The following is a 27,941-nucleotide window of genomic DNA, read 5'->3' as shown; positions in this document are numbered from 1 at the left end:
TGTTGCATCACGTCAGGTCTGACCAATTGGATAGCTGTATGGGTTGAGACCTGATTCATAACTACCCGTCACTAGATGAGATCACAGATAAATGCAAATAGCATAAATGGTCATAACCTTATGTCCAATCACAGAAAGGTTTCAACAGTTGCACCTATAACCTATTAGATGCGGGGGCGGCAGACAGTTTCCCACGAAATGTAAATAAAGCGATGTACCACGTTCAGGATTTGTCATTCCTCGTTGGTTGGGCAATACGTGAGAACACTGGAACTTAAACGAACTCATATCCATTTGAAAACCTTGAAACGAGTAAAAAACGAGCTCCTTCTTCATATATAGACTAACTTTTGGACGTCTTCCACACTGAACTTTTACACTAGTATTGTACCATTGTTAACACTGCTGCCCAAGAACCTGACGTACTGCGTGTGCGTTTGTGAAGCGGATTTCCAACTACCATGCAACCTCCTTTCACTGTCTTCGTGCTGGTCTCGCTACATCTTTCCAGTTTCGTAAATTGCAAACCAGTGGAATGGGACCTGCCCCGGCGGCACCGCCTGCCCACCAAAGGCTCTCAAAAAAGGCCTCTTCATCGGCAAAATGTCAGCGACTCTGGTGATCTGCTCTTGAATGGAAACTTGGGCGGTCAGTTGAGGAGATTGATCAAACACGAGTCTCTTGGTAGGTCTGTTCATCTTGTAGCAAGAGGATTTTTCTACTCAATTCCCCATTAAGATGATTTGGTCATTCCTTTAGTTAATATAACATTATTTGGAAAGTTTAAAAAATACATTGTCTACAGCAAAACCTTTTTTTACATTTATGGATTTTTTTATTTTACCCAAAATTATTATTTCATGAAATCGTACTAATACTAATAATTTGAAATGTCCCACAGTTATGCTTCAAATGAAAACGGATTCAACAGATTTTGTGTCAATATTTGATTTGAGAAAAAGGCGATTCCTATGCGTGGACGTTGACGGAGAGCTGTTTAATTCAGTAAGTATAATAAGATAACCACATCAGAATTTATCTCCAATATTATTCTAAATGAATCTGACACTTTAGATTACATCACCGGTTTGACATACAGATCAACTTTTGTCTGAAATACCGCTCTTTGTCTCTAACTAAGAAGAAATCAAATGATGTTTCTGTTACTTTTGTCTATTAGCTGATCGTGAACAAAGAGGAATGCCGGTTCCAGTACCAGGAAGACCAGCTGGATGGGTTCTACTCCTCCTGGCCAGCTGGCCTTGTGCTCAGTCTCCAGGACTCTGAGAAGACTGGAGATGTGGTCACAGAAGACCACAAGTCCCTCCAACACTCCTCCGCCCTCCTAGCACACTACATCCTTCCTCGGATCCACAGAACCAAGAGGAGTGGACAGGTTTCTGACCCTGCTGACCCGCTAGAGAACCAGCGGCAGCCCAGACGCAACGGGGAGCACAAACCTGACCTGCACCAGGGAAATTTGGACAAGGAGCAGCCTGGCGCTGTTTCCAAGGAGACCATCACTTCCTGTGATGATCCCTTGCAGGTGTTGCATTCCAATGGCCCCATCAGTCCCATTAAGACTAACATAGAGGACCGGACAGAGAAAGACTAAACAGCTAAGAGATGACTTTGTACAAATTGAGACAGACATTTCAAAAGTTTCAAAAGACTCAAGTTTTGGTTGACGACTTAAAAACGTATGCCCCTGTCTGCTTGAGTCAGTGGTTTGAGTCAATATCAAATGGAGTGGCACTGAAAACACTGCAAAGGACGAAGATGAAGAAGGATGCTGAAGGTTTTACACATGACTGAGATGGTTACTTAGAAAGACCACAGTTATGCAAGTTTTGGAGATTTGGCACTTAAATATTTGCATTGCGAAAAACAGGACATTGTGCAGAGCACAGGGAAACGCATGCCAAAGTGCTCGATTCTCTCAATTTTTAGGATGAAAGTCCAAAAAAGTCAGTTTAGTGGCAGAATCTGGACACATCAGAGTCATTTTACAAGACACACAAATACATATACAGTAAGACACACTTATTTATGGACAAAGGAAAATGTTTTAGTCAGATGACCAATATTTTTCCCTCCTCAAATGAAATAATAATTCTTTATCGTAACCCGGTGTCATATTATAACCGTTGAACAGAAGTGAGGTTGAACCAGAAGTGTCCCAATGTCCCCTGACCCTGATGGTGTCCCTTGACCCGGACGGTTTGGTTACACTTTAAACAGTTGGGGCATTGAGCCCAATTATGTTGCAATATTTGTTTTCCAATTGATATTTATACGTTTGTGAAAGTAATTAAAAAACTGAATATAACTTTTCATTTTTGTAATGTGTAGGTAATTATTTACTGTATGAATCATTTGCGCATGCATATTATGGGTTTATGCTTTGAGTAAAACATTGAGGTTTCCTATATTCATGCTAGTATAAAGGGTTTGCGACTATAATTGTACTGGCACAAAAGATAACTGTTCTTATACAAAATGTAATTATTTGTATTGACAATTATAACACAAAGCATTTATAAAGTACTACACCTAAGTCTTTCTCAACACTAAGTTTTAACTGTTGTGGATCATGATCAAATATAAACAAAATACTTAAAACAAATCCTACTTAAATGCTTTTATAAAGGTAACTTTGTGGATAGTTGGGATGTTTAAACAGTCAGTCTGAATCCAAGCATGACATTCATTACTTTGGCCTGGTTGAATTGCATCACTTCCTGTCCGGTGCTCGGACAAATGTATTCACACACCCTATTTATGATGTTAAATTTGATCTTTGTCGCACATAATTATTTTGATTTTTCACGGCTAAACATAGATAAGGACGACCTGGCGAGGCATGTCAAGTTGTTCTGTAATTATAAATGGTCTAGTACGTGTTTAAAGAACCTCAGATGTTCTAGGTGGTGCTTATTTGTTTTGTGATGATGCAGGAAACAGATTAGAAAAAGAGATGTTATGACGCAGTTTTGATAACTTTGAAATGGGAGCCAGTAAGGTGTCCTGATTCTTGAACAGTGGTTATGTAAGAGTTACAGGCATTGGTACTGATCAAACTACTCTCTAGGATGTTTGCTCTTACAAGTACTACATTGTTGGAATGAGGCAGTATGCCGTAAAGACACTCACTACATACACTGTGAACAGATAACACAACAGTCTGTCAAACTGGAGAGCTGCAATCAAGCCCTTGTTCTTCTGGATTAGTGCACATGGTGAATACGTTGCAAGAACTTGCCAATGTTCTGGCGTGGATACAAACAGGATGTGCAGTAGATGGGACACCTGTCCACCAGGTCAGTAGTCACTCAGTCCTTGCCCGCCGTCACCGTTCCTTCACAGGTAAAACAGTCACTTATTTGCAGTGGTCCATGAGGCTGCTGTGGCGTCATGTCCTTCCACACAGGATGTAACCCACAAGTCATGAGACCAAACAGACACCCACGCTGACTGTAGATCAGTAATGAATCTATGACGAGACATTGACGCACAGTCACTGCAACAAGCGGCCTGAGCTTAATGAAGGTACTAAGGTAAGGGATCTCATGAAAAATCGGAAAATCTTGAAATATAAAAATATACAGTACACAAGCCTTAATATGTAAATTCTAACGCTTGTATATTCATTTCCAAGGATTTTTAATAAAGTTTTATAAACATGCTCTAATGATGTGGGCAGTAAATAGAGCCTGATTAAGATTGTAACTGAAACTGTGAAAACAAATCAATTACGATTTGCATAGTTGGACAGCAATGCTTCAGAGTGCAATGTTTATTTTCTATTTTCTTGCATCTTCAATGTTTCACAGCATGAACCTGAGTGGTAGATTCAAACTAAACACGTTTCACAAAAGCTTCATTTACTGTCTTTGTAAACAATACTCAAGGAGTCTGTGAAGATCATCCTACCAACGTCCTCCCTCTATTCCCCGTCTCCCTAACATCCATCCTTCTCTCCTCTCTTCATTCCCTCATCCTGTCTTTCTACTCCCCGTCCTTGATGTGGTCTCTCCTGTTGAAGAACACACAGCGGCTGGCTGTCACCAACGCGCCGCCATCCCCTCGTGTCACCGTGAGGACGAAGCGTCCGATTCCCGTGTTGGGGCAGAGAGACAAGACGTGTTTCATGTCTGACTGGGCAGGCAGGGAGCAGTGAAGCTCCTCCACCATGTAGCGCACCGCCACCCGTATGTACGCCCCGTGGCCCACGATGAGAGCGTGGGCCCGGGTGCCCTGGAGCCCGTCGTCTGGCTGGCCTGGAGGGGCCTCGGGGCCCTCCTCTGTTCCCACCACCACGGCCCCCAGGGGGGTGGCCCTCTGGGCGCCTTCACTGCAGTGGTCAGCCATCATACGCTGGAACATTGTCTCCAGGAAGGCTTTGAATCTCTCTTTTACCTACACACAGACAGCAGTGTTGACACACAGTTATACACCTCAACCCCCACCAGGGAGAGGAAAGCCTCACTTTGACCCAGAGCCGTCTCACATGCATGTCAATAGGGCCATCTAGTGGTTCTAATGTGTAATACAGCTTCAATCCAACAGCAGGTGTAGGTGTGTGTGACGGAGACAGGAGGCTCACCTGTTCCTGCGTCTCACCCTCAGGTGGAGTGAAGTCAGGACACGTCTCCCCAGCTGCCTTGGCCATGTTCCTCAGGTCCTCCACTAGACCCCCCTCAGCTATCCCAAAACTCTGAAACACAACAAGGAGATTCCATACGAAGCGTCTGTTTACTGTATGCACCTGCCCACCACAGTCAATTCCTAGTCTGTGTAAACTACTTGCTCACCCTTTCTTTGAGTAAAGCATCAGAGACCATTTCTAAACCCGAGCAACTGCTGTTGTGCTTCACAATCATCTCAGCAGTCTGCAACAAACATACGAAAGACACAGCATTTACAAATGAGGAGATTCTTTACGCCGTCTTCGTCATCATCTCCTGAGGCATGGTTCCTGACCTGGAGGGCACGGAGCATGCTGCTGACAAAGATGTTGGTGAAGGTGATGTCTCTGAGGTACTGCCCTACTGCACCTGCCTGAGCCATCCCAATCTCTGACAGAGGCGAATCTATAGCCTGCCCTGGAAGGGGGGGGGGGGGGTGAGGGGGGGGGGGGGGTATTGGCAAAGGACATAGTATACAGATTTGGTCGTTTTGTAAATCAACTGTTTCGTCCAAGGGGGACTGACAAATCGTTACATCATATCTAGTCAAGCCTGTCCGAAAATGGCACTTTACCTTGTAATAGACCATCTTTATTGTACTGTGTTTCACCACTGGGGAAATAAAATTATCCAAAAATAAAATTAAAATACTCAACCGATTCAATCGAAAAAGCAAAACCATATCCCACATACAGGTAGGCTACATTTGTCAAATTCTTAAGGTGACTGTCGATTTACAATAGGACTATCTCCTCCACACGTTGCCGAGTGTAGATGTCATTCTTGTCTAGGAGTGAACCTGTTTCATCGTCCCAGCGAGAACACGAGGCCCCATGACATTTCTATAGGACGGAGGTGAGGTGAAACGCTTTCATCCGTAACCTTTAGATGAACTGGGAAATGTGACACTAGCCCAGAGCATAGCAACTGCGTGCACCAAGCATGAGATCACTTTTATTATACGGATAATATAACTATTTTCTTCATGAAGAGATACATAATAGAGCTGCCTACGATGGTCAATGCATTGTAAAAACATTATTCTAACAACAACAGTTGCATAGAGCGAGTCGAAAATCATACAATTGAACATACAGTTACCGGCTAAAGCCGACAATACCACATACGAATGTAAGCACTTGTAACACTTACTGTCGTACTATCGTTAAGCCAAATGTGAGCATTTTATGCTTTTGATTAGTTAACTGTATTTGTTGTGAATTTAAAATTAAATTAACTTCAGCTACAATCCTGGACGAATGGACCGGTAGGATATTTGCTCAAGCCAAAAACGTTTTGGATTCGATGTCGTATCGTAGTGACGAACAGACGATCGCCAATGTGATTGGCCACGTCTTTCTGTCGTGTTTCACAGTGGCAGTGGTGTGTTAAACACATCTATACGCAGCAGACCGTGGAAAAGCAAAGAAAGGGCATAAACTGATTCGTGGTGAGCAGCAATTGCAGTACACACATCCTTCTCTCAAGCAGAAGTACAGATAGGCCTACACTTTTTCACTCAAGTAGGCTAAAGAAGTATGGGGTCTGACATATAATTAAGTCAAAGCTATGACCTGTTTTACTGTCACGCAAGGGGACTGTACCTCACATCATATTTATACATGAATACAAAAAGACACGCAGCGCATTCGCCTGCCATCTTTTTTGACGCCTTTTGTTCATGTATTTTTTCAAACTTTCCAAACTTTATTTTTTTTCTCGAAAAATGTGAGTATTTGTACATTGTTACTTACCATCTCCGGTGGTGAGTTTCATGATTTTGGATCATGAAACTCCCCAGGACATGGAGTATGGAGGACCAAACCTGCCAAAATTAAAAAATAAATGAATAAATAAATAAATGTATAAATAAATGTACTTATACATAAAAAAAAAATATATATAAAAATAAATGTATGAAAAAATATTAATTACGTATTTATTTATTTACATGGCCATTTATTTCTGTATTTATTAATTTTTGTATTTATTTATTTCTGTGTACATTTATTTCTGTATTTATTTATTTATGTGTACATTTATTTCTGTATTTCCTTGTCCTTAAGCTAATGAGGTAAGCTGTCAATCAATGTATGTCACGGTGTCACCTTAACCCCATTGGTTGATTGGTATCAGAGTGCGAAGATGGACTTTCCATGCCTGGGGTTGCTATGAATACCTTAGTAAACAAAAGACTGCACACACGCAACAGATAGCCAGAGATTTGAGAGTTTTGGCTAGCTAACCTTGCTAAAAAAGTGCTAGTCAAGATGTTTTACTTTTTTGCGTTGAGGCTCTGGATACCAATTTGTACCATTTAGCTGCATGCAGAGTCATAAAAAGAAAGAGTTGCATCAATTGATTGGCTTTACGTTCATGGTACTGCACTGTAGGATAGTTAGAACTAGAGCGAGCTAGCATGAGTTTCAAACACAGCAGCATCGTCGTTGTGGAACAGTTGTACTGCATTGTATGAAGGAGCTGTGCCAAGGTAAGAATGTGTAAGTTCTTGGCTCATTTTCTGGCATCTAGTACATTTAATATTTCAGTATCTTAAAGTGCCGAGATTTTTGGATGCTAGCTAGAAATGTAGAAGCCAGAACGTAGCAAAAACAATGTGCTACGAAGTGAGTGATGACCTGTTTATGTAATGTTAAGTGTAGCTTGCTAATTTAGTGCACTATTTATGTTTATTGAGAAACTAATGCCTACAAACAAGTTTGTGTGAGAGGAAAGCTGTATTTAATAATTAATTCATAAAGGTGGTCGCTTATTTGCACCAAAGTCTGGTAGTTAGTACGGTAAGAAATTGGATGATATTATACAGTATCAAGGAACCATCAAAGAACAGAGTACAACATGGTTAATCTATTCATAAAGTGAATGTTTACTAAGCAAACTATGAGTTAGAGACCATTGTAACATTCAGTCCATCATGAGTTAGAGACCATTGTAACATTCAGTCCATCATGTGATTATCATTACAGCTTACTGTCTGTTTATGTGTGTGTGTGTGTTGTGGTTATGGCCCTTGCAGTCTGGCATTGCTACTGAGGTTGATGTGAGCTGAAAAGGAGGCCCAGTGCCTTGGAGGTGGATGTCAGACCACTGGACGAACGAGCGCTGGATGGGAGACCACTAGTTGAAGGAGCGCTGGATGGGAGAACACTGGATGAGAGAGAGCTGGAATTGGGACCACTGGATGAGGGAAAATGTGATGGAGTGGGCTGTCTTATATTTGAACCACAGTATTTTTGTCATTACTATGCTTTTAATTGTGGTCGTTATTGAGTTATATTGAGTTTGCTCCTGTTGACTTTAGCAAACCACCTCTTTCTCTCACTATCAGCTGGAAAGCTGTAGCCTACATCACGACTCCCTATTTGGAGCATGCAATACATCCAAGATGCTTGGTGCAAGACCAAGACAGCGCAGTGTAGACAAAAGTGTTACCTTTATTGTGACACTCTTTTCATAGCAGAGATTAAAATAACGTGTACATATTTGAATAGTCATGTTGACTATCATAGTTGTACTGTAGCCTTTCACAACCAAGTCCTTGAGGTTTAATCATTGTGCACTACACATGCTTAAAATTTTATTAAACTGTTTCCTATTTCTATCATTACATGGTCATAATCACCTTGTGTGCTGTCAGTTATTGATGATTCAATAAAAAGGAATAAGTAGGGCAAGATTAAATAAAGATGCAGAACATACTACTTGTTTGTAAGTTACATTTAATGACAACACATGAAGGGTATGAAGAGATTCTTAAATTGGAGTACAACTCTGGTTGCATCTATATGGCTGTTGATTTGCCTGATAGACTTGCTGTTGATAATGACAAAAATGCAGAACACGCCACTACAAATGCACTCCATAAACTATGACTAAATTGTGTCGGTCAAACTGCAGAGTATTACAGTATAACTATGCTAACCTGCTAGGGAAGTTTACCGGCTACCTGCCTAATGTTACAACATTGGATTAAAATTATTAGAGCTACGTTTTACTCATTTACACGAGTTCCTTAGTTTAACCCGTATGACAGATCGTTGCTAGCTAGAGCTAAATTCATCTGAATTTGTGGTTGCCGTGTACGCGATAAGTAGGCTACACTTCAAAATATCCACATATCATCTGACCAGATATCAATAGTTTGATCAGCTGCCTTTAGTAGCTCCAATATCCGTCTGGACATGTTTACTGTGACTTTACGTCTCTAATCTATCTGGTCTTGCTATGGCATGATGCCCTGATCCCGCCCCTATCCCGCCCCCTAATTAGCTTAAGAATGAAGAAATACAGAAATAAATGTACACAGAAATAAATAAATACAGAAATAAATACAGACAGAAATAAATTATGTAGAAAACAAAAGACTATAGTAAAATAATTGTAAAATAATTTCTATGTATGCAATATATTTATTGATAGATTTATTTCTGTCTGTCAGGCAAATCAACAGCCATATAGATGCAACCAGAGCTGTACTCCAATTTAAGAATCTCTTCATACCCTTCATGTGTTGTCATTAAATGTAACTTACAAACAAGTAGTATGTTCTGCATCTTTATTTAATCTTGCCCTACTTATTCCTTTTTATTGAATCATCAATAACTGACAGCACACAAGGTGATTATGACCATGTAATGATAGAAATAGGAAACAGTTTAATAAAATTTTAAGCATGTGTAGTGCACAATGATTAAACCTCAAGGACTTGGTTGTGAAAGGCTACAGTACAACTATGATAGTCAACATGACTATTCAAATATGTACACGTTATTTTAATCTCTGCTATGAAAAGAGTGTCACAATAAAGGTAACACTTTTGTCTACACTGCGCTGTCTTGGTCTTGCACCAAGCATCTTGGATGTATTGCATGCTCCAAATAGGGAGTCGTGATGTAGGCTACAGCTTTCCAGCTGATAGTGAGAGAAAGAGGTGGTTTGCTAAAGTCAACAGGAGCAAACTCAATATAACTCAATAACGACCACAATTAAAAGCATAGTAATGACAAAAATACTGTGGTTCAAATATAAGACAGCCCACTCCATCACATTTTCCCTCATCCAGTGGTCCCAATTCCAGCTCTCTCTCATCCAGTGTTCTCCCATCCAGCGCTCCTTCAACTAGTGGTCTCCCATCCAGCGCTCGTTCGTCCAGTGGTCTGACATCCACCTCCAAGGCACTGGGCCTCCTTTTCAGCTCACATCAACCTCAGTAGCAATGCCAGACTGCAAGGGCCATAACCACAACACACACACACACATAAACAGACAGTAAGCTGTAATGATAATCACATGATGGACTGAATGTTACAATGGTCTCTAACTCATGATGGACTGAATGTTACAATGGTCTCTAACTCATAGTTTGCTTAGTAAACATTCACTTTATGAATAGATTAACCATGTTGTACTCTGTTCTTTGATGGTTCCTTGATACTGTATAATATCATCCAATTTCTTACCGTACTAACTACCAGACTTTGGTGCAAATAAGCGACCACCTTTATGAATTAATTATTAAATACAGCTTTCCTCTCACACAAACTTGTTTGTAGGCATTAGTTTCTCAATAAACATAAATAGTGCACTAAATTAGCAAGCTACACTTAACATTACATAAACAGGTCATCACTCACTTCGTAGCACATTGTTTTTGCTACGTTCTGGCTTCTACATTTCTAGCTAGCATCCAAAAATCTCGGCACTTTAAGATACTGAAATATTAAATGTACTAGATGCCAGAAAATGAGCCAAGAACTTACACATTCTTACCTTGGCACAGCTCCTTCATACAATGCAGTACAACTGTTCCACAACGACGATGCTGCTGTGTTTGAAACTCATGCTAGCTCGCTCTAGTTCTAACTATCCTACAGTGCAGTACCATGAACGTAAAGCCAATCAATTGATGCAACTCTTTCTTTTTATGACTCTGCATGCAGCTAAATGGTACAAATTGGTATCCAGAGCCTCAACGCAAAAAAGTAAAACATCTTGACTAGCACTTTTTTAGCAAGGTTAGCTAGCCAAAACTCTCAAATCTCTGGCTATCTGTTGCGTGTGTGCAGTCTTTTGTTTACTAAGGTATTCATAGCAACCCCAGGCATGGAAAGTCCATCTTCGCACTCTGATACCAATCGACCAATGGGGTTAAGGTGACACCGTGACATACATTGATTGACAGCTTACCTCATTAGCTTAAGGACAAGGAAATACAGAAATAAATGTACAAATAAATAAATAAATACAGAAATAAATGTACACAGAAATAAATAAATACAAAAATTAATAAATACAGAAATAAATGGCCATGTAAATAAATAAATACGTAATTAATATTTTTTCATACATTTATTTTTATATATTTACATTTTTTTATGTATAAGTACATTTATTTATACATTTATTTATTTATTTATTTATTTTTGATTTTGGCAGGTTTGGTCCTCCATAATGGAGAGGGTAAACTTCAGTATCAAACAACGAACAATAGCCCTATGGTAAGCTTCATCTCATTGGTTGCAACCATTCTCTTCTTCTTTGACACCTCCTTGTCTTCCTCAAGGTTTTTCTCTCTATGACTAGGAATGTCAGCTCTACACTTTCTCCCTTGTTTACTGCTCTGGTACCAGACACCGCAAACACTGAAAGATCACACTGATGCTCAAAAAAGAAATGAGAATAACATGAATGTGGTGTCACACTATTTAAAGCAGAAGTTTATTGAACAAAGGTTGTGCAATTGACATTGAGGTACATGATGGGAATTATAGTGGAGGGAGTTAAAGGAACTAAAACAGACATCACTGTGGAAATGCACTTTTGTGGTGAGTTGCTTGATTGGTCAATCCAGCCAACATCAACATTCTGGATTGGTCTACACATCTCAACTGCTGGAGGTTCCCAGACCAATGGGATGGTGGTGGAAACCAGCTAGCTCAACATGTTTTGGGAGAAACCCCAATTCATCAACATTCAATGTGATTGTTACAAAGCATGGTGGGATCATGTTTCCCCATTACAAAGGTGATCATACATGTCATTTATGTAGCACCAAAATGGACGTTATCTCTTGATATTTGACCAGAGAAGTGCTTGTGATGGACTCCTCCCCCACGGTGTTGGGGTCCTGGGGGGAGCCCTGAACATTTTCATTACAGTCCTGGTGCCAATACATCAAATACTTAAAAGTATATGAGGTGAGTTTGATTATCTCACAACATCCCTTTAAAGTATATGAGGTGAGTTTGATTATCTCACAACATCCCTTTTAGAGGGCTGTTTCATTGGGTTCTTTCTGATGGGAACACCAATTCCACATATAAGTATGTGTACATGGTTTGGTACCCCAGGTCTGACTCATGAACTGTCATGCCTTCTGCTGTTCCTCTCAGGGCTCCCTAACTGCAGAGTTGAGGTAATGAGAGAGTTGTTTCTAACCTTTTTAACCAGTAAACCTGAGGTATAGACATACCGCATTTTTTATGTGACCAAGAAAAGAGAGAAAAATAGATAAAAAAGAGAAAAGAAACATGCTATCTAAGCAACAAAAAAAAAAGAAACAAAACAAACCAACAAAAAAAACTGTACAAAGAACATTTCCAGTCGAATACTCATGTCATGTTCTTCTATTACCATCTAATTTCAGGAATCTGAACGTATCTCATAAGCAGTAAAATAATTATATTATAATACAAATGTTTATAAAATAGCAGCACACTCAAGTGATACATCACAACTAGGTAATGTTATTCTTCTGTAATATAAGAATGAAACAAAAATCATAGCTTTTAGCAGCGCAAAAAGGACAATAATAATAAACTCAATAAAAATATTGACACTTTTACAATGTCTTCACACCTTCTCCTCTTCACTTTGGAATACAGTATCTCTAAACACTAACTCTAGACAGGGTTGGAATACAGTATCTCTAAACACTAACTCTAGACAGGGTTGGAATACAGTATCTCTAAACACTAACTCTAGACAGGGTTGGATTTGCCCCATTACACAACACAAACCTTACAGGTGGTCACTAAACACAGTCAACTACATAGTAGATTTAAGAAAATATCATGATTTGATGCACGTTCAGAGTTGCTGGAAGAATATCAGGGAATAACATGGAAAATGATGAACAAGGGCACGTTTTGGTTAGAGACTGAAATCTAATTTTATGACATCAGTTTCTCAAAAGTGACACACTTCTTTTGAGTAACCTGTTCAAACCTTCCTCCCATTTGTCCCTCTGCCTAATGTGCACAAATTCACCAAAGCTTTATCCCCTTTTGAAACACCCCCCGCCATTTAAATCCTTTGAGATTAGAAATATTCTATTTGCCCTCAGAACATGTCCTCTGTGCAGTTAATACACAGCACATGTGACTTGGATTTTTTCACTATCAAAGCAGATCAAATAGGAACAAAAGATTCAAGTAAACAAATATTTCATAATTATATAACCACCAAAATAAAATTCTAAGAAAAAAAAAACTAAAATAAAATAAAACCACCTTTTTTGTGTTTTAATGCAGCCTTTTTTTCCCACAGAAAATTTGCATTGGCATAGTTTTTGTTGAAATACATTAAATGGTCAGACTTGCTTTTCCTTTGCACGAGCAATATTGTTAAGGAATGTTTTTCAATATTCGGAATGTCCTCTGTCTTCAGGTGTCGCTGCTTTATTTGGACACCTGCTTGTTACCATGGGAACGTACATCTGACATCCGGGAAACCAGCCCTACTTAGTAAACCAAAGAAAAAAAAAAATAAACTAACAAGAAAAAAACTGAAAACATCAATAGAGCCCCCGATCCAGACACGTTCTGGCTCGTCTCCATGGGAACATGTTTTCAAAGTGCTTTGCTGTTGTTTAAATCATAGGCGCATTGAAACAGGACTAAAAAGATGCATTGATTATATCCCCCCCTGCTCCGATATTTCCTCAAAGAATGCTGATCCTAGAAGGGGCCAGCTCCCAGCTAAAAGGCTGGCTACCGTCCTAGTTCATTACTCTGCAAAGAACATTCCCCAACATGGATCTTGAAGTTAAAATACGAGGCCTTTAGGGTTAAGATTTTGAACTGCCCACTGACCTGTTCCTGGCCACTCCCCCTCCCCTCACAGCAGCATACTCCTCTCCTTCATCCATCCATCCTTTCATCATCCCCCTCCCTAGCACCCCCCCCATCCTTCCTCTCTTGAATCCCACCCTCACCTTGCCACACCCCTGTCCCCTCCACACCTCCAAACACTCTGATCCAATCCTCCAAATCTATCGGGGTGCCTTTCGTTGACCTCAAATGTTGTACTTGCTTGTTCCCCAGTGTACCACTGGTAATATCTTTCTGGGTTACCTAAATCAAATGTGCCCTAAGTGTGCAGTACATAGACCACAGTCTGCTTCCACACTCCACTATCCTCTACACTAACAGTCCTCCTATGTACTATCATGTATCCTCCAGTCAATGAGGCTTCCCGGAACCTCAACCTCCTCACAGCCACTGACATGGAACACAGGGTCATGTGACTGACATGTAACACAGGGTCATGTGACTGACATGGAACACAGGGTCATGTGACTGACATGGAACACAGGGTCATGTGACTGACATGGAACACAGGGTCATGTGGCTATATTCAATTGGGACATTGGCAGTGACAAGGAAAAACTTGAAAAACCTCAAATGTGAGGTGATGGCCCTCCCAAACGGCTCATATTAGGGCCTTAGATAACCAGAAAATAGTTTAGATCTTAACGGAGACAACATCAAATCTCTCTCACCTTTCTCTAATCTCTCCATCTCTCTGTCCACCTCTCAGCATCTCTGTAAGACATTGCAGTCTGATACTGGTCCTTTACTCTGTGGCAGTGATGCAGCTTAGATGCCCTGGTCTGATCCCTGGTCTGATCCCTGGTCTCTTTAGTCTGGCTTGGTCTGGACTCTCAGGCGTTGAGCAGTAATGGTATAACACAGTCTCTGTTTCCTCGTTTGCTCTGTCACTCTCACAAACACGTGCACGCACGCACACATACGTACACACATACACACAAGCAACCTGACAAAAAGAGCTTTTTGATGTCAACATTAATATTAATAATAATTGGCTGTCGTCTCCATCTTTCTTTCTCAAAGATCTGTCAATGCCTCCATGCTCCTGGTCATCAGCATACAGGCCAGTCCCTGCTGCCCGGGACTCCACGCCTGCTCTGAAGAGAGCCCACATGATGCCTGTTTCAACTCACACCGACCAACAAGGTATAAACAAAAACCAAACCTTCGCCCCCAGTGTGACCCCGTATCTGCAAGGTTGGACACCCCACTACACATTCAAAAGTCATATTTTAAAGATATTATTTCCAGATAACTCGATCATAAATTGAGTGGGATATGACTCGTGTAAATGGGACGCAACACTTCTTGTTTGCTTAAATTCATAGCTTTTCAAATAGACTCTATATCTTAGAAATATTTATCTTGTATCTAAAATAGCTTTGATTTTATAATATACATGGGCACATGTTTTGTATTACAAAATAGGAAACCTACAAAAACTAGCATGCACTTTTTTTTGAGGGGTATGTTGTTTTTTGTAGTTTTTGTGTTTTTGTCGTTTTTTTTCTTCTTCTTGTCAATATATTGTAACTCGTGGCACTGCAGTTGCTCTCTTGCGACCCCTGGTGGAAATTTCAGAGGTTGATATCTTGTACATCCGTGGGGGTGCTGGACTGGTCGACCTCGTCGAGGGCTTTGCTGCTGGGGCCTCTCTGAACCTGCTGCTGCTGCTGCCGCCCCTCCCGTAGGCTGCTCACCAGCACACGCTCAATCTGCTCCTGACAGGCCTTCAGCACATCCTGGAAACACCACACACAAAAGTACACTTAGAGATCCCAGTAGACCCACTGTGCGCGCATAGACTCATCTAAAATACAGGGAGACGTTCTCAGAGTCACAGACAGCTGTCATAGGGCCGTAGAGAGGGGGCCGTTCCAGGCTTGAAAGGGCAATGAGCTGGTTTCCCCCCAAACACAGACAGACAGCCAAGACAACAACCAGAACCGGGCATTACATCAGCCCACCTGCCAACACCTCCCACGCTCACACACACACACACACACACACACACACACACCAAACAGTAGTAGCCTTGACGACAGTGAAAACACAGGTAGTACTAAAGCTATGTTAATTACATCCCCCTCCTGCGGGAAACACAAAGGTGGTACTTTTTTTAACAAGAGCCAGCCTCTCTGTTTGTCTTCCTCCATCTCTCCCTCTCTCTTTGCCTTCAGGGGATCCACCTGAGCTCCCTCCATCTCGGGTTTCAGGATCAAAGCACCGCTCCAGAACCTGAGAACTCTCTTGGGAGGACCACCCCTCAACACCATTAAGCCCTAATCTCCTCCACGATGGCGGGATGATGGAGGGAGGATGAAGGGGACGTGAGACCCAAGGAAGAGCGGAGGAGGGAAACAAGGGAAGTCTAAACAAACTGAAGCAGCCGGTGTGGGCTTGGGTGAGGACGCAGGGTGTGGGAGAGGGAGTAGTGTTCTAGATTGTTGAACTGACAGGGTGTACAAAAGGTGCATGTTCACCCAGTGCTTGCAGTGCCTTCTGCTGGATGAAATCCACAATGCACCACACACACACACACACTGGTTTTTAACACCAGGTGTCTGTGAGAGAATGGTACAACCAATCACAGCAGATCTAAACCTGATGAGCTCCAATCAGACGCCGGCTCCGTGGTGGGGCAGCCAGACCAGGTCTCGGATCTGTAAGCTGCCATAGTGAATATGTTCACATGTACCATAGGAGCTGGTCCAGGGCATCTTCCTGGAAGAAGAAAAACCTGACCAAGAAGTTCACACCGTGAATGGATGGAGAGCGTCACCTAGCAAGCACGTGGACAAACCATGTCAGAGACAGGACACATCTTTAGTCTAAGGATGTGTTTTACACGTTATGCCTATCGTCTTGGCCTGACCTGGCCAACAGAATGTGTGTTTGGGGGGTTAGGGGAGAGGGCCTCTGGGAGGGTGTTTCCCCTGACAACAGTGATGACCAAGCTGAGTGCTCAGGCCGTTTCACACCAGACACTCGGTGAGTAAAAAAGAACATAAAAAAACTGAGTTCCTCTGAGAAAATTAACTAAAAACACAAAAACATGTAAAGCAACTGTCTGTGTCCTACCGCAGGAACGCAGGCCCTCACCTCTCAAGCACCCCCCCTCTCCACCCCCCCCTCTCCATCCCCACCTCTTCACCAGCGTTTGGAGGCTATGCCAAGTCCTGCAGGGTTCACACTGGCTGCTGTAATGGCTTCAGCATGTGACTTCTGGAAACACATGTTGTTTTCAGGGAGGTTTTCTGGGTGCTGGGGATCCTATTGGGGGGTGGACTGAGGGTGTACTGGAAGATGGGAATGCTGTATCGCAGCCCTAAACAGGACCTAAACAAAAGCTTTGACCAATCCGTTGGTAAGGAGTTAAGGAGCATGGTTTGTTAGTGTGACATCATGGCGGGCGAGGAGAGTGGATGGAGACGCTTCCAGCTTGTTAAATATGTTGACAAATCACACCTGTGAACATTGAACCAGACTGAGGAAGCATGCCAATGCAACCCATCTTCGGTTCTTCGTTTTCTCTGGGTAGATGGGCCAAAAATGGCAACATCCGTGACGCTTCCATCTCTCTTCATTCCACGAGGAGGAGGAAGTGGAGCAGACAGACAGGAAGTGAGAGAGTGGCCGGGGGTGAGGGACCACAGCAGATTGAAGAGGTGTGGTCAGGCAGCTGAGACGTCTACATCCTGAGGGGGGAGGGGGGGGGGGGTGATGGGGGGGAGTGACAACGACACACACCATATTACCCACATGTCAGCCAGTTTCACCGCTAAACGGTGGCGTGGGTGTGTGTGTGATGTGTCTAAGTGAGTGTGTGTGAAAGAGCCACAGATAAAGAGATATTCTTGAAGTTTTGAAACTGATTCTAATGAAGCGTTTAAGAACAACACAGATGACAATAAACATATGGGTCGTCCTGGTAACAGCTGAATCATTGCTGAATGGATGACGACCACACATGGTATGTAAGGAGAAAAAGCAGGAGAGCGAAAAGAGAGAGAGGAGAGCGAAAAGGAAGGTGAATTAGGGAATCTGTAAAAGAAGTGGAGAGAGGAAGAAGGAAAGGCCAAAACCAGAGTGTGTGAGCGGAAGAGATGAGTGAGAGCGAGAGAGTGGTGCCTTGGCTAAGCCAAGCAGATCAAGAGCAGGAAGTGATTTTCAATGTTCACTCCTGTTCATCTCTCCTTCCTTTCCTTTTGCCCTACTCATCAGAACACGGAGGACTTCTCCTTCTGTGGGTTCAACACACTTCTCTTCCAACAACACATGTTGTCATATCGGATGTTCTAAGAGTTAAAAATGTGTTGCACACACCCATATTACACCAACTAAGTGTGAAACAGTATGAATACACTGTCAACTGTATTACAAGGTTAAAAAAAATGCAGAGTAGCTTACTGATATGGATTTATTTCTACAACTGCCAATTCTTTTTTCTTCTCAAATTGAATATCCCTCACTGGCCATCTGAGGGTACTCTCTCTGGTCCAGGATACACACACACACACACAATCAACACACACACAATCAACACACACACACAGCTGGAGATGGTGGCTTCTAGATACCGCAGACGCCTGCAGGGGGCCAAGGGGCTGGCGGTGCAGGCATCAGCTCTGGCATCAGCTCATGTTTGGCCTGGCCCTCGTCACTCTCCGCTCCATGAGCTGTCCCCCGCCAGGAAGCAAGCCAAACCAAGATGTGCACTGGAGCCCACCCCATGTAGACCTGGCACGTCACACCTCTGACTGGAGGAGAGGTGGGCAGGAGGCATGGTGATGATGGAGTCACAGATTGAGAGGAGAAGGAATAAGTGTAAAATTATTCTGCCCATGCAGGAAGTCAAATTCCTGATCTTGCTGTAACAGTAAGGACATCTCGGCTGTTCCTGCTCCAACCCTAACCTTGATCCCAACCTTCACCCCTAAATCTGCTAAATATCCTTAAAGCTCTAATCTTCCAACCTCAAACAACCTCTGTGCAGCGCTCATCTTGTCTTTCACAAACCAGCCACACCTCTCAGAAGCACCAAGTACATCTCCTCTGCCCCCATCAGCCCCCCATGTCTGCATACTTCATATTCTCACTCTCCTACAGAATCCTGACCTCAGCTCCTCTCGATCCCCCCCCCCCCTCCACAGAGGAAAGCTAGGCCCCTCCCTTCCACAGAGGAAAGAGGCCCCTCCCCTCCACAGAGGAAAGCTAGGCCCCTCCCTTCCACAGAGGAAAGAGGCCCCTCCCCTCCACAGAGGAAAGCTAGGCCCCTCCCCTCCACAGAGGAAAGTTAGGCCCCTCCAGGCCCCTCCCCTCCACAGAGGAAAGCTAGGCCCCTCCCCTCCACAGAGGAAAGCTAGGTCCCTCCCCTCCACAGAGGAAAGCCAGGCCCCTCCCCTCCACAGAGGAAAGCTAGGCCCCTCCCCTCCACAGAGGAAAGCTAGGCCCCTCCCCTCCACAGAGGAAAGCTAGGCCCCTCCACAGAGGAAAGCTAGGCCCCTCCCCTCCAGGCCCCTCCCCTCCACAGAGGAAAGCTAGGCCCCTCCCCTCCAGGCCCATCCCCTCCACAGAGGAAAGCTAGGCCCCTCCCCTCCACAGAGGAAAGCTAGGTCCCTCCCCTCCACAGAGGAAAGCCTGCGTGTTGCCACAGCTCCAACACCATGCTCACACTCCATCTACACAGCAACAGACTCAACTGCCGTGCTGATTGGCTGGCGTGCTGAATGGCTGAATGGCTGGCTGGCTGGCCTGCCTTCCCGTATGCCAGCATCTCCAACCTGCCCACTGCCTGGGTTAAGAGCTCCCTCTCTTCCTCGTACACACACATGCGCACACACAAAGACCACACACCAACACACACACGGCAAGTGACCTTTGGAATGAGGAACAGGCTCAGAGCCGTATGGGAGCTGCATGGGACAGACATGGGGCCTGGTCTCAGATGATGGGCCTATGCTAGGTCGTCTCTGGTTAGCTATTATGCTTGGTGTACAGTTCATACAGAGCAGGTCCCCTCTCTGTAGGCACAATACAGGATTTGTAAAAAGTTTCTAGTACCAAAATGTTCATTCTCACTTGAGAACCTGCTCTGATTAACATGGAGAATATTGACCACATGAGCGAGCAGTCATCTCTCTTACTTACAGAATGGGTGTCAAAAATCTGTTGAATCCGTGAGAAAACATTGAAAACTGTCCGAAAATGTGGATTGAACATTGTTAACTTGGCGGGTGGTGGCACCAGCATCCTAGCGTGTGGTGAGATCTTCAGAGATCATTTCAACTTTGTCAACATGCATGAAAGTCATGACATCACCGTGCTGCTACACGGAAACACATCCCGATTGTTGTGTCACACTCACCATGTCTGTGTTTGTGATCTTGGCTAGCAGCTCTGTCAGACTGTCGCCCCACTGTGATTGGTCCACGGAGTCCAACTGCAGGCCGCAGATAGCTGCTCCTACACTGCCCGTGGCAATCATGGAAGGAGGGTACATGGCGAAGTTGAAATCTGGAAGAGGAGAGAAGGAAGAACTTGATGGGGTGCAGATGTTCAGCAGCCGGAAGAACCCAGAAGCAGCTCTGTAGCTCGCGAGATCTGCTGAGGGTGTGAACACATCCTCACAGGTGAGCAGAACTCAGGGTGTGAACACTCCCTCACAGGTGAAGAGAACTCAGGGGGTGAACACCCCCTCACAGGTGAGCAGAACTCAGGGTGTGAACACCCCCTCACAGGTGAGCAGAACTCAGGGGGTGAACACCCCCTCACAGGTGATCTAACACAGAATCGTGAGACCTGAACGACACCCATCCATTCACACAACACGTCAAACAATCAGGTTACAGACATCCAAATGCTCGGCTAGAAACAGTCTGATGGGTGTATGTCATAGTAATACAGAAGGCTCCTCCCACTAGTGTGGGGCTCCTCCCACTAACGTTCCTGGAGGGATTTAGGATAGTGAAGCTTCTCTGCAACAACTGAAGAGCAACCATCTCTCTCTCTCTCTCTCTCTCTCTCTCTCTCTCTCTCTCTCTCTCTCTCTCTCTCTCTCTCTCTCTCTCTCTCTCTCTGTCTCTCTGTCTCTCTGTCTCTCTCTCTCTCTCTCTTTCTCATCTCTCTCTCTCTCTCATCTCTCTCTCATCTTTCTCTCATCTCTCTCATATCTCTCTCTCTTTCCAGCCCTCCTCCCCTGTCCTGACCCTTTCCTTCCATCTCCTGAGTGAATGGTGTGCTGGTTGTGAACGCCCTACAGCGCGGGGAGCAGGAGGGGATGAAAGCAGCACACAGACGATGCCAGGGCTCGCTGCTGTAGGTCCCTTCTTTCATTCCTTGTGTGGCCGGGCGTCTCAAGCCCCTTAAACCCTGTTAGCTCCCCTCACTGTCATTCAGAATGCAAGAAGACAGCTTGCAAATGGCCCGAGAGGGAAAGGGAGGGAGAGAGAGACAGAGAGAGAGAGAGAGAGAGAGAGAGAGGGGGTTGTAGAAGGCAGCAGGCAGAGGTTGTTGCTATGGGCAGTGTCACTCGAACCCTGCCAGAGATTGTTGTGTGTGTGAGAGGAGAGGGGGCTCCAGAGGGGGGGGGGGCTCCAGAGGGGGGGGGGGGCTCCAGAGGGGGGGGGGGGGGCTCCAGAGTGTGGCTCAATCGGCAGCCCTAAACTAGCTGTAAAGGCAGCCCTAAGCTAGCTGTAAAGACAGCCCTAAAATAGCTGTAAAGACAGCCCTAAGCTAGCTGTAAAGGCAGCCCTAAACTAGCTGTAAAGACAGCCCTAAGCTAGCTGTAAAGGCAGCCCTAAACTAGCTGTAAAGGCAGCCCTAAAATAGCTGTAAAGACAGCCCTAAAATAGCTGTAAAGACAGCCCTAAACTAGCTGTAAAGGCAACCCTAAACTAGCTGTAAAAGCCCTAAGCTAGCTGTAAAGGCAGCCCTGAGCTAGCTGTAAAGACAGCCCTAGGCTAGCTGTAAAGGCAGCCCTAAGATAGCTGTAAAGGCAGCCCTAAGATAGCTGTAAAGGCAGCCCTAAGCTAGCTGTAAAGGCAGCCCTAAACTAGCTGTAAAGACAGCCCTAAGATAGCTGTAAAGACAGCCCTAAACTAGCTGTAAAGACAGCCCTAAGCTAGCTGTAAAGACAGCCCTAAAATAGCTGTAAAGGCAGCCCTAAGCTAGCTTCTTAACATGCAGAGCCAGCCTTAGTTCTTATCTTGCGGCTCAGTGTTGACAAATGAATGAACTTATTATAGAGCCCTGTATTGGCTACTGGGTGGCAGCCAAGGCCAGGGGAGAATCCCAGAGACAGACTGCATGACATCACTGAGAGAGACTGCATGACATCACTGAGAGAGACTGCATGACATCACTGAGAGAGACTGCATGACATCACAAAGAGAGAGACTGCATGACATCACTGAGAGAGAGACTGCATGACATCACTGATAGAGAGACTGAATGACATCACAGAGAGAGAGAGAGAGAGAGAGAGAGAGAGAGAGAGAGACTGCATGACATCACTGAGAAAGAGACTGCATGACATCACTGCGAGAGAGACTGCAAGACATCACAGAGAGAGAGAGAGAGAGAGAGAGAGAGACTGCATGACATCACAGAGAGAGATAGAGAGAGAGACTGCATGACATCACAGAGACAGACTGCACAAAGAGAGAGAGAGAGAGACTGCATGACATCACAGAGAGAGACTGCACAAAGAGAGAGAGAGAGAGAGAGAGAGAGAGAGAGAGAGAGAGAGAGAGAGAGAGAGAGAGAGAGAGACTGCATGACATCACACTGCAGAGACTTCACAGAGAGAGAGACTGCATGACATCACAGAGAGAGACTGCACAAAGAGAGAGAGAGAGATTGCATGACATCACACTGCAGAGACTTCACAGAGAGAGAGACTGCATGACATCACAGAGAGAGACAGAGAGAGAGAGAGAGACTGCAGTACATCACAGCTTTAAGAGCATAGCCTTCTATACATAATGGGGACCAAGGCAAGCATGGGCGTACTGTATATGTACTTGTGTGTGTGCGCGTACAATATGTGTGTGTGTGAATGTGTGTGTACAATGTGTGTGTGAGTGTGTGCAGATGCGTGAACGAGTGAGTGTACGTTTGTAACAATCCACGCACGCACGCACACACACACACACACACACACACACACACACACACACACACACACACACACACACACACACACAGACTGTAGAGTTAAGTAGACAGCAGTCTAGTGGGCAGCAATCTGATCTTTCAATGCGGAGGCAAGACAGGACTGGGGCAGGGTGCGGGGGGCGCGTGCAGCTTTCACAGGGGCATCAGGGGGGACTGGGGCAGGGTATGGGGGGCGCGTGCAGCTTTCACAGGGGCATCAGGGGGGACTGGGGCAGGGTGTGGGGGGCGCGTGCAGCTTTCACAGGGGCATCAGGGGGGACTGGGGCAGGGTGCGGAGGAAAAGAAAGGCCTTGTTTCAGGCCACCTCATTGATATTCATATAGAGGATAAACAGGGTAAACAGTATATGGAACTGAGTGGAGACGCCTGGGAGGGAGTGCTCCCTGGGAACAGCTAGAGCCTGCCTGGACTGGGCTGGGGCTGGGCTGGGGCTGGGGCTGGGCTGGGGCTGGGCTGGCCTGGGGCTGGCCTGGGGCTGGGGCTGGGGCTGGGGCTGGGGCTGGGCTGGCCTGGCCTGTGGCTGGCCTGGGGCTGGGCCTGGGCCTGGGGCTGGGGCTGGGGCTGGGGCTGGGGCTGGGGCTGGGCCTGGGGCTGGGGCTGGGGCTGGGGCTGGGCTGGCCTGGGGCTGGGGCTGGGGCTGGGGCTGGGGCTGGGGCTGGGGCTGGGCCTGGGGCTGGGGCTGGGCTGGGCTGGGCCTGGGGCTGGGGCTGGGGCTGGGGCTGGGGCTGGGGCTGGGGCTGGGGCTGGGCCTGGGGCTGGGCCTGGGCTGGCCTGGGCTGGACTGGACTGGACTGGGCTTCCATCCTTCAATACTGCTTTCTCCTCCAGCCGTTCACCCCCCCACCCCACCCTCGATCCCCTCTCCTCCCTCACACACACACACGCACACACAAGCTTCCCCTGCCCCTGTTCAACCACCCTGCCCACCATACCATGGCCAGCTTCTGGGTGGGGGAGATGCCCTGTACTGTATAAACAGCCAACTTGTAAATTAATTAGAGCTGGAAAATTGACTGACAGCCAAAAAGGCTGGATTTTTTTTTCTCCTGGCGCAATAAATCAAGAGTCTGTGTTGTGCACAGATGTGAGGCCTGTTGACTTTGTTTTTTAAGAGGCTTAAACGTTTTGAGGAGCCGGGGTTTGTTGATTGATTAAGGTCAAATACAAACATCAGTCTGGGATTGGCAAGGCGGTACACTTCACCACTAATGGAGTGGACCTGGTAGTCAAAACAAGGTCGGCAGACACACAGCCTGACGGCAGACCTGCCCACTGGTCCCCCTCAGAGTCACTGGCAGATTGAGAAGAAGACACAGAGAGAGACAGAGACAGAGAGGGAGAAATAAAGTGACAGAGAAAAGAGGAAGACGAGAGAAATAAACAAAGTTTGATGGAGAGGAGAATAAAGAGAGAAAGGAAGTTATCTAACAGGAAATAATCATCATCCAACATTTTGATGTTCGCTGGTTTCATCATTCCATAACAAATTGTTTCCAACTTTCTTTTCTCAAGAACATGAGGAGGACATTGGGTTTATGTGTAGGTCACTACGGCATGTGTGCTTGTATCTGTGAGAGAGAGAGAGAGAGAGAGAGAGAGAGAGAGAGAGGGAGAGGGAGAGAGAGAGAGAGAGAGAGAGAGAGAGAGAGAGAGAGAGAGAGAAGAGAGAGAGAGGAAATGGTTTAATCCACCACAGCACAGCCATGTCCAAAGAATCCTCTTTAGATCCAGTAACAACTCTTGCACCACCATGGCCCTGGACTTGAGTAACAGCAGCACTCTGGATCAGAGGGAACAGAATGAGGAACAAGGGAAGGAGGAGGTGAAAGAGACAGATAATCACCTGTCTATTCCTCTCCTTCTCTGTCGTGTTTTCAAACAGGATACAAGTTGGGTCCATCTGCTGCTTACACTGACTTCACAGTCAACCTCTCATGTTAGTGTGGTAAATGGTAACTTCTAGAATGCGTCCCGTTTTAACAGGCTCTGTTAACAGTCGCACCGCTTTCTCTGATATGGTCTCAGAGTGACTAAGCCATCCGGTAATTCCCGGCATGGTGTTGGTTACACCAGTGTGGTGTGTGGGTGTGTGTAGGACGAGTGTCCAGCGCATGCCTTTTGATGATACACCATTTGTCATCCTACGAGTCCATGATGCAGAGGCTGTACCCTGATACACACACACTCTCTCTCACACACACACACACACACACACACACTTCTACTGTTTGCTTACAACAAATCCTGTGTGTGTGTGCAGGAGCTGTAGGATGAATCACTCTTCATTAGTGTGGAGGAGAGGAAGTGGGTTCTATATCCGTCTGGAACATTCCATCCACCCTACCTTCCAACATCAACTCGTATAGGCGGCTTTTACTCAAGCAGGATTTCTGTGAACTACTGTTAGAGTATTCAGAACAATCCGTCCAGAGACCATGTTCGTACGGTTCGTACGAGAAACAAAAAAACGACCCTGGAAGGATCTCAACTGTGTCCATGTCTCGGATGGGCCAGAAACCTTCTCCCCACTGACATGGTTAGTGTCTCAATAGACCAGAACCCCCGCTGTGTTCCTGAAATAGGTTATGAAGAACATACAGTTCTCCAACCAGACCATGAAGTACTGTCCAGCATTGTTCCAGAACCAGCACATGAAGTCAACAGAATCCAGACCACCAAAACAACCAAACTTCAAAAGACCCTAATGTAGATTTCCAAAACCTGATGAAGACGTGAGCGTACAGTTCTAGAACCACTTCAGGATCATGTTTGGTAGAGCTGATAGCAGTCACATGGCAGCACTCTGTAGAGATGGTGGGAGATGGTGGGGGACATAAGAAGTGCTGGGAGTCTGTGTGAAGGTACAGGCCATAATCTCCCTTAATGAGCTTGTTCCCCCCTCCATTCTCCTCCAGGCAGCCCGAGGGACGCGATGGTGTTCGTATCAAGTGCCCCCGCTGAGCTGACCCTTGCATGCCTCTGCATATGAAAGGTAGGGGCCGGCCTTTTGTCTCCTTTCTCCCAGACTCTCTCTGAGCCCAGGACACATTTGCATAGCGCTGAATGGAACGTCCGAGATGTTATTAATTAATACTAAGGGGGGGGCTGCACTGCATCTGACAAAATCCCACCAAGTGCCTTCGAACGGAACTATTTTATCAAAGAGAGGAACCATTAAAAACTGAGAGGGCTTTATAAACCTTTCCTACCACTCTCTCCTTCTTTCTTTCTCTCTTTCAAAAACAGAAGGCTTGGTTCTAAGCGAGCGACGGGGGTGGGGGGGGTGGTGGGGGGGGGATCTAAATGCATGAAATACTGAGGCGACAGGTGACCCGCTGTCAACTGTCTTGCAAATGTAAATCCCTCTAGAAATCTCCTCCTCCTCCTCCAGCTCTATCTACCCGCCCCGCTCAGGGAGAGAGACGAGAGCTAGGTAGATAAGTGAAGATTTATGGCTGGGAACGTTGCACAAAAGGGGTTTGGCATTCCCCAAGCTCTTCAGATGCATCACATTGTGGACTCTCTCACTCTCTGCCTGGAAGAACAGGAGACGCGGAGAGCAAAGGAGAACCCTCTGCCTGGTCTTCATTTGAGCAATCTGCTGAGCTATTCCTCTAGAAAACTTTAGGAAAACATCTCCTGGAGAATCCGCACCCACTTAGTATAGCTCAGTAGGAGAGCATCCACTCAGTATAGCTCAGTAAGAGAACATTTGCCCGCACATCCCTTGTATGTTGCTGAAAGCATCTGCCAAGAGACGATGACAAGCTAAATAAGAATGAAACGGTTCCCGTTCAGCGTAAACTATTCAAAACATTGCAAAATCAGAACCCATACATTATGAACATCCTTAGGACATGTGGTTCATTATGAACATCCTTAGGACATGTGGTTCTTTATGAACATCCTTAGGACATGTGGTTCTTTATGAACATCCTTAGGACATGTGGTTCTTTATGAACATCCTTAGGACATGTGGTTCTTTCCCACAAAGGTCAGGGGGAGTGCGGGTAGAGATTATTCCTGTGATGTCAGGGGTTGTGGGTGGAGGGTGGGTAGAGGGAGGGTGGGTGGGTGGGTGGAGGGCAGGGATTTACTTTGGTTCCCGTGTCCCCAGCATGGTGTGTGGTTCTGGGGTACTTTCTGGAGAGCCTGCCCTACAGACTGTGAAGGTCACTGTGCCCACAAGCAGCAAACAGGAACGCAAGTGAGAAAATAGGAGTCAAAGAAATAAACAGCCAAACATGACATGCATGTCTCTCTGTGCTGCAAGGAGCAAATAATGCTAACCCGCCTGTTGACCCGCCTGTTGACCCGCCTGTTGACCCGCCTGTTGACCCGCCTGTTGACCTAACCTCTCCAGCTCCTGCCATGCCTTTCTGTTTCTCACCCTCTTCATCCATCGCTCTGTCTTCCCTCCCTCCCTCCTCCTACCCTCCCCCTCCCTCCTCCTCCTCCTCCTCCTCCTCCTCCTCCTCCTCCTCCTCCTCCTCCTCCTCCTCCTCCTCCTCCCCCTCCCCCTCCTCCTCCTCCTCCTCCTCCTCCTCCTCCTCCTCTGCTCCAGGTTACTCAGATCATGTTCAGGTCTCCCTCTCGCTTTGATCTTGGGAGAACACACCCCCTGGAGGCCCGAGACAATGGCCTGTCTGCTCTCTTCCTCCCCAGTCTCCCACCCTCCTCCCCCCTCTTCACAGGTTCCACCATGGGTCCACAGGTACCCAAGATCGCCCCTGGACCAGGTCGCTAAACCTTTGAAGTGTCTTCCTCACACGCACAATCACACACACCTGCACTCAAACATCTACAGACACGGCATACAGGCATGGGCACATGCATTTATGCACACACACACACACACATGTCCATGACACATACTCTTCCAAGACCACATATTTTCATGTGGATGTCACCGTCATCTCTCTTCAGTTACACCACAAAGTTACAC

At 45.4% G+C, this 27,941-nt stretch overlaps 3 protein-coding genes across 4 annotated transcripts; 1 reads left to right on the top strand and 2 right to left on the bottom strand.

Moving 5' to 3' along the window:
• The first annotated feature begins 229 nt into the window (after positions 1-229).
• Positions 230-2,944, top strand: LOC124476719 (fibroblast growth factor 23). Its single transcript, XM_047034022.1, has 3 exons — positions 230-684; positions 902-1,005; positions 1,181-2,944. Exons 1-3 carry the CDS (start codon positions 462-464, stop codon positions 1,613-1,615), a joined length of 762 nt encoding a protein of 253 aa, XP_046889978.1. The 5' UTR covers positions 230-461; the 3' UTR covers positions 1,616-2,944.
• A 10-nt stretch (positions 2,945-2,954) lies between these two features.
• tigara (TP53 induced glycolysis regulatory phosphatase a) lies at positions 2,955-5,989 on the bottom strand. 2 transcript variants are annotated; one of them, XM_047034020.1, is made up of 6 exons: positions 5,841-5,989; positions 5,263-5,300; positions 4,984-5,105; positions 4,815-4,892; positions 4,607-4,717; positions 2,955-4,419 (listed from the first exon to the last, which is right to left on the bottom strand). In XM_047034020.1, the coding sequence occupies exons 1-6, from the start codon at positions 5,870-5,872 to the stop codon at positions 4,009-4,011; spliced, it is 792 nt and encodes a 263-aa protein (XP_046889976.1). In that variant the 5' UTR covers positions 5,873-5,989; the 3' UTR covers positions 2,955-4,008. The 2 variants fall into 2 exon arrangements, with proteins under 2 accessions (XP_046889976.1, XP_046889977.1); XM_047034021.1 differs by lacking the exon at positions 5,263-5,300.
• A 5,408-nt stretch (positions 5,990-11,397) lies between these two features.
• ccnd2a (cyclin D2, a) lies at positions 11,398-20,375 on the bottom strand. The gene is made up of 2 exons (XM_047033999.1): positions 20,187-20,375; positions 11,398-15,561 (listed from the first exon to the last, which is right to left on the bottom strand). Exons 1-2 carry the CDS (start codon positions 20,319-20,321, stop codon positions 15,397-15,399), a joined length of 300 nt encoding a protein of 99 aa, XP_046889955.1. The 5' UTR covers positions 20,322-20,375; the 3' UTR covers positions 11,398-15,396.
• Between the last annotated feature and the right edge of the window lie 7,566 nt (positions 20,376-27,941).

This window comes from Hypomesus transpacificus, chromosome 14, assembly GCF_021917145.1.
Source record: "Hypomesus transpacificus isolate Combined female chromosome 14, fHypTra1, whole genome shotgun sequence".
NCBI lineage: Eukaryota > Metazoa > Chordata > Actinopteri > Osmeriformes > Osmeridae > Hypomesus > Hypomesus transpacificus.
The sequence above is the reverse complement of the archived record's forward strand: the minus strand, read 5'-3'. Positions and strand labels throughout refer to the sequence as shown.

Excerpts from the sequence above, each read along its gene's own strand:
- LOC124476719 (XM_047034022.1), top strand. The coding sequence starts at position 462 with ATGCAACCTCCTTTCACTGTCTTCGTGCTGGTCTCGCTACATCTTTCC. Across the intron at positions 685-901 it reads GATCAAACACGAGTCTCTTG|TTATGCTTCAAATGAAAACG; the intron begins GTAGGTCTGTTC and ends AATGTCCCACAG. Across the intron at positions 1,006-1,180 it reads ACGGAGAGCTGTTTAATTCA|CTGATCGTGAACAAAGAGGA; the intron begins GTAAGTATAATA and ends TTTGTCTATTAG.
- tigara (XM_047034020.1), bottom strand. The coding sequence starts at position 5,872 with ATGCTCACATTTGGCTTAACGATAGTACGACA. Across the intron at positions 5,301-5,840 it reads GGCTTAACGATAGTACGACA|TGGTGAAACACAGTACAATA; the intron begins GTAAGTGTTACA and ends TTATTTCCCCAG. Across the intron at positions 4,718-4,814 it reads ATGCTTTACTCAAAGAAAGG|AGTTTTGGGATAGCTGAGGG; the intron begins GTGAGCAAGTAG and ends GTTGTGTTTCAG.
- ccnd2a (XM_047033999.1), bottom strand. The coding sequence starts at position 20,321 with ATGTACCCTCCTTCCATGATTGCCACGGGCAGTGTAGGAGCAGCTATC. Across the intron at positions 15,562-20,186 it reads AGATCACAAACACAGACATG|GATGTGCTGAAGGCCTGTCA; the intron begins GTGAGTGTGACA and ends TGGTGTTTCCAG.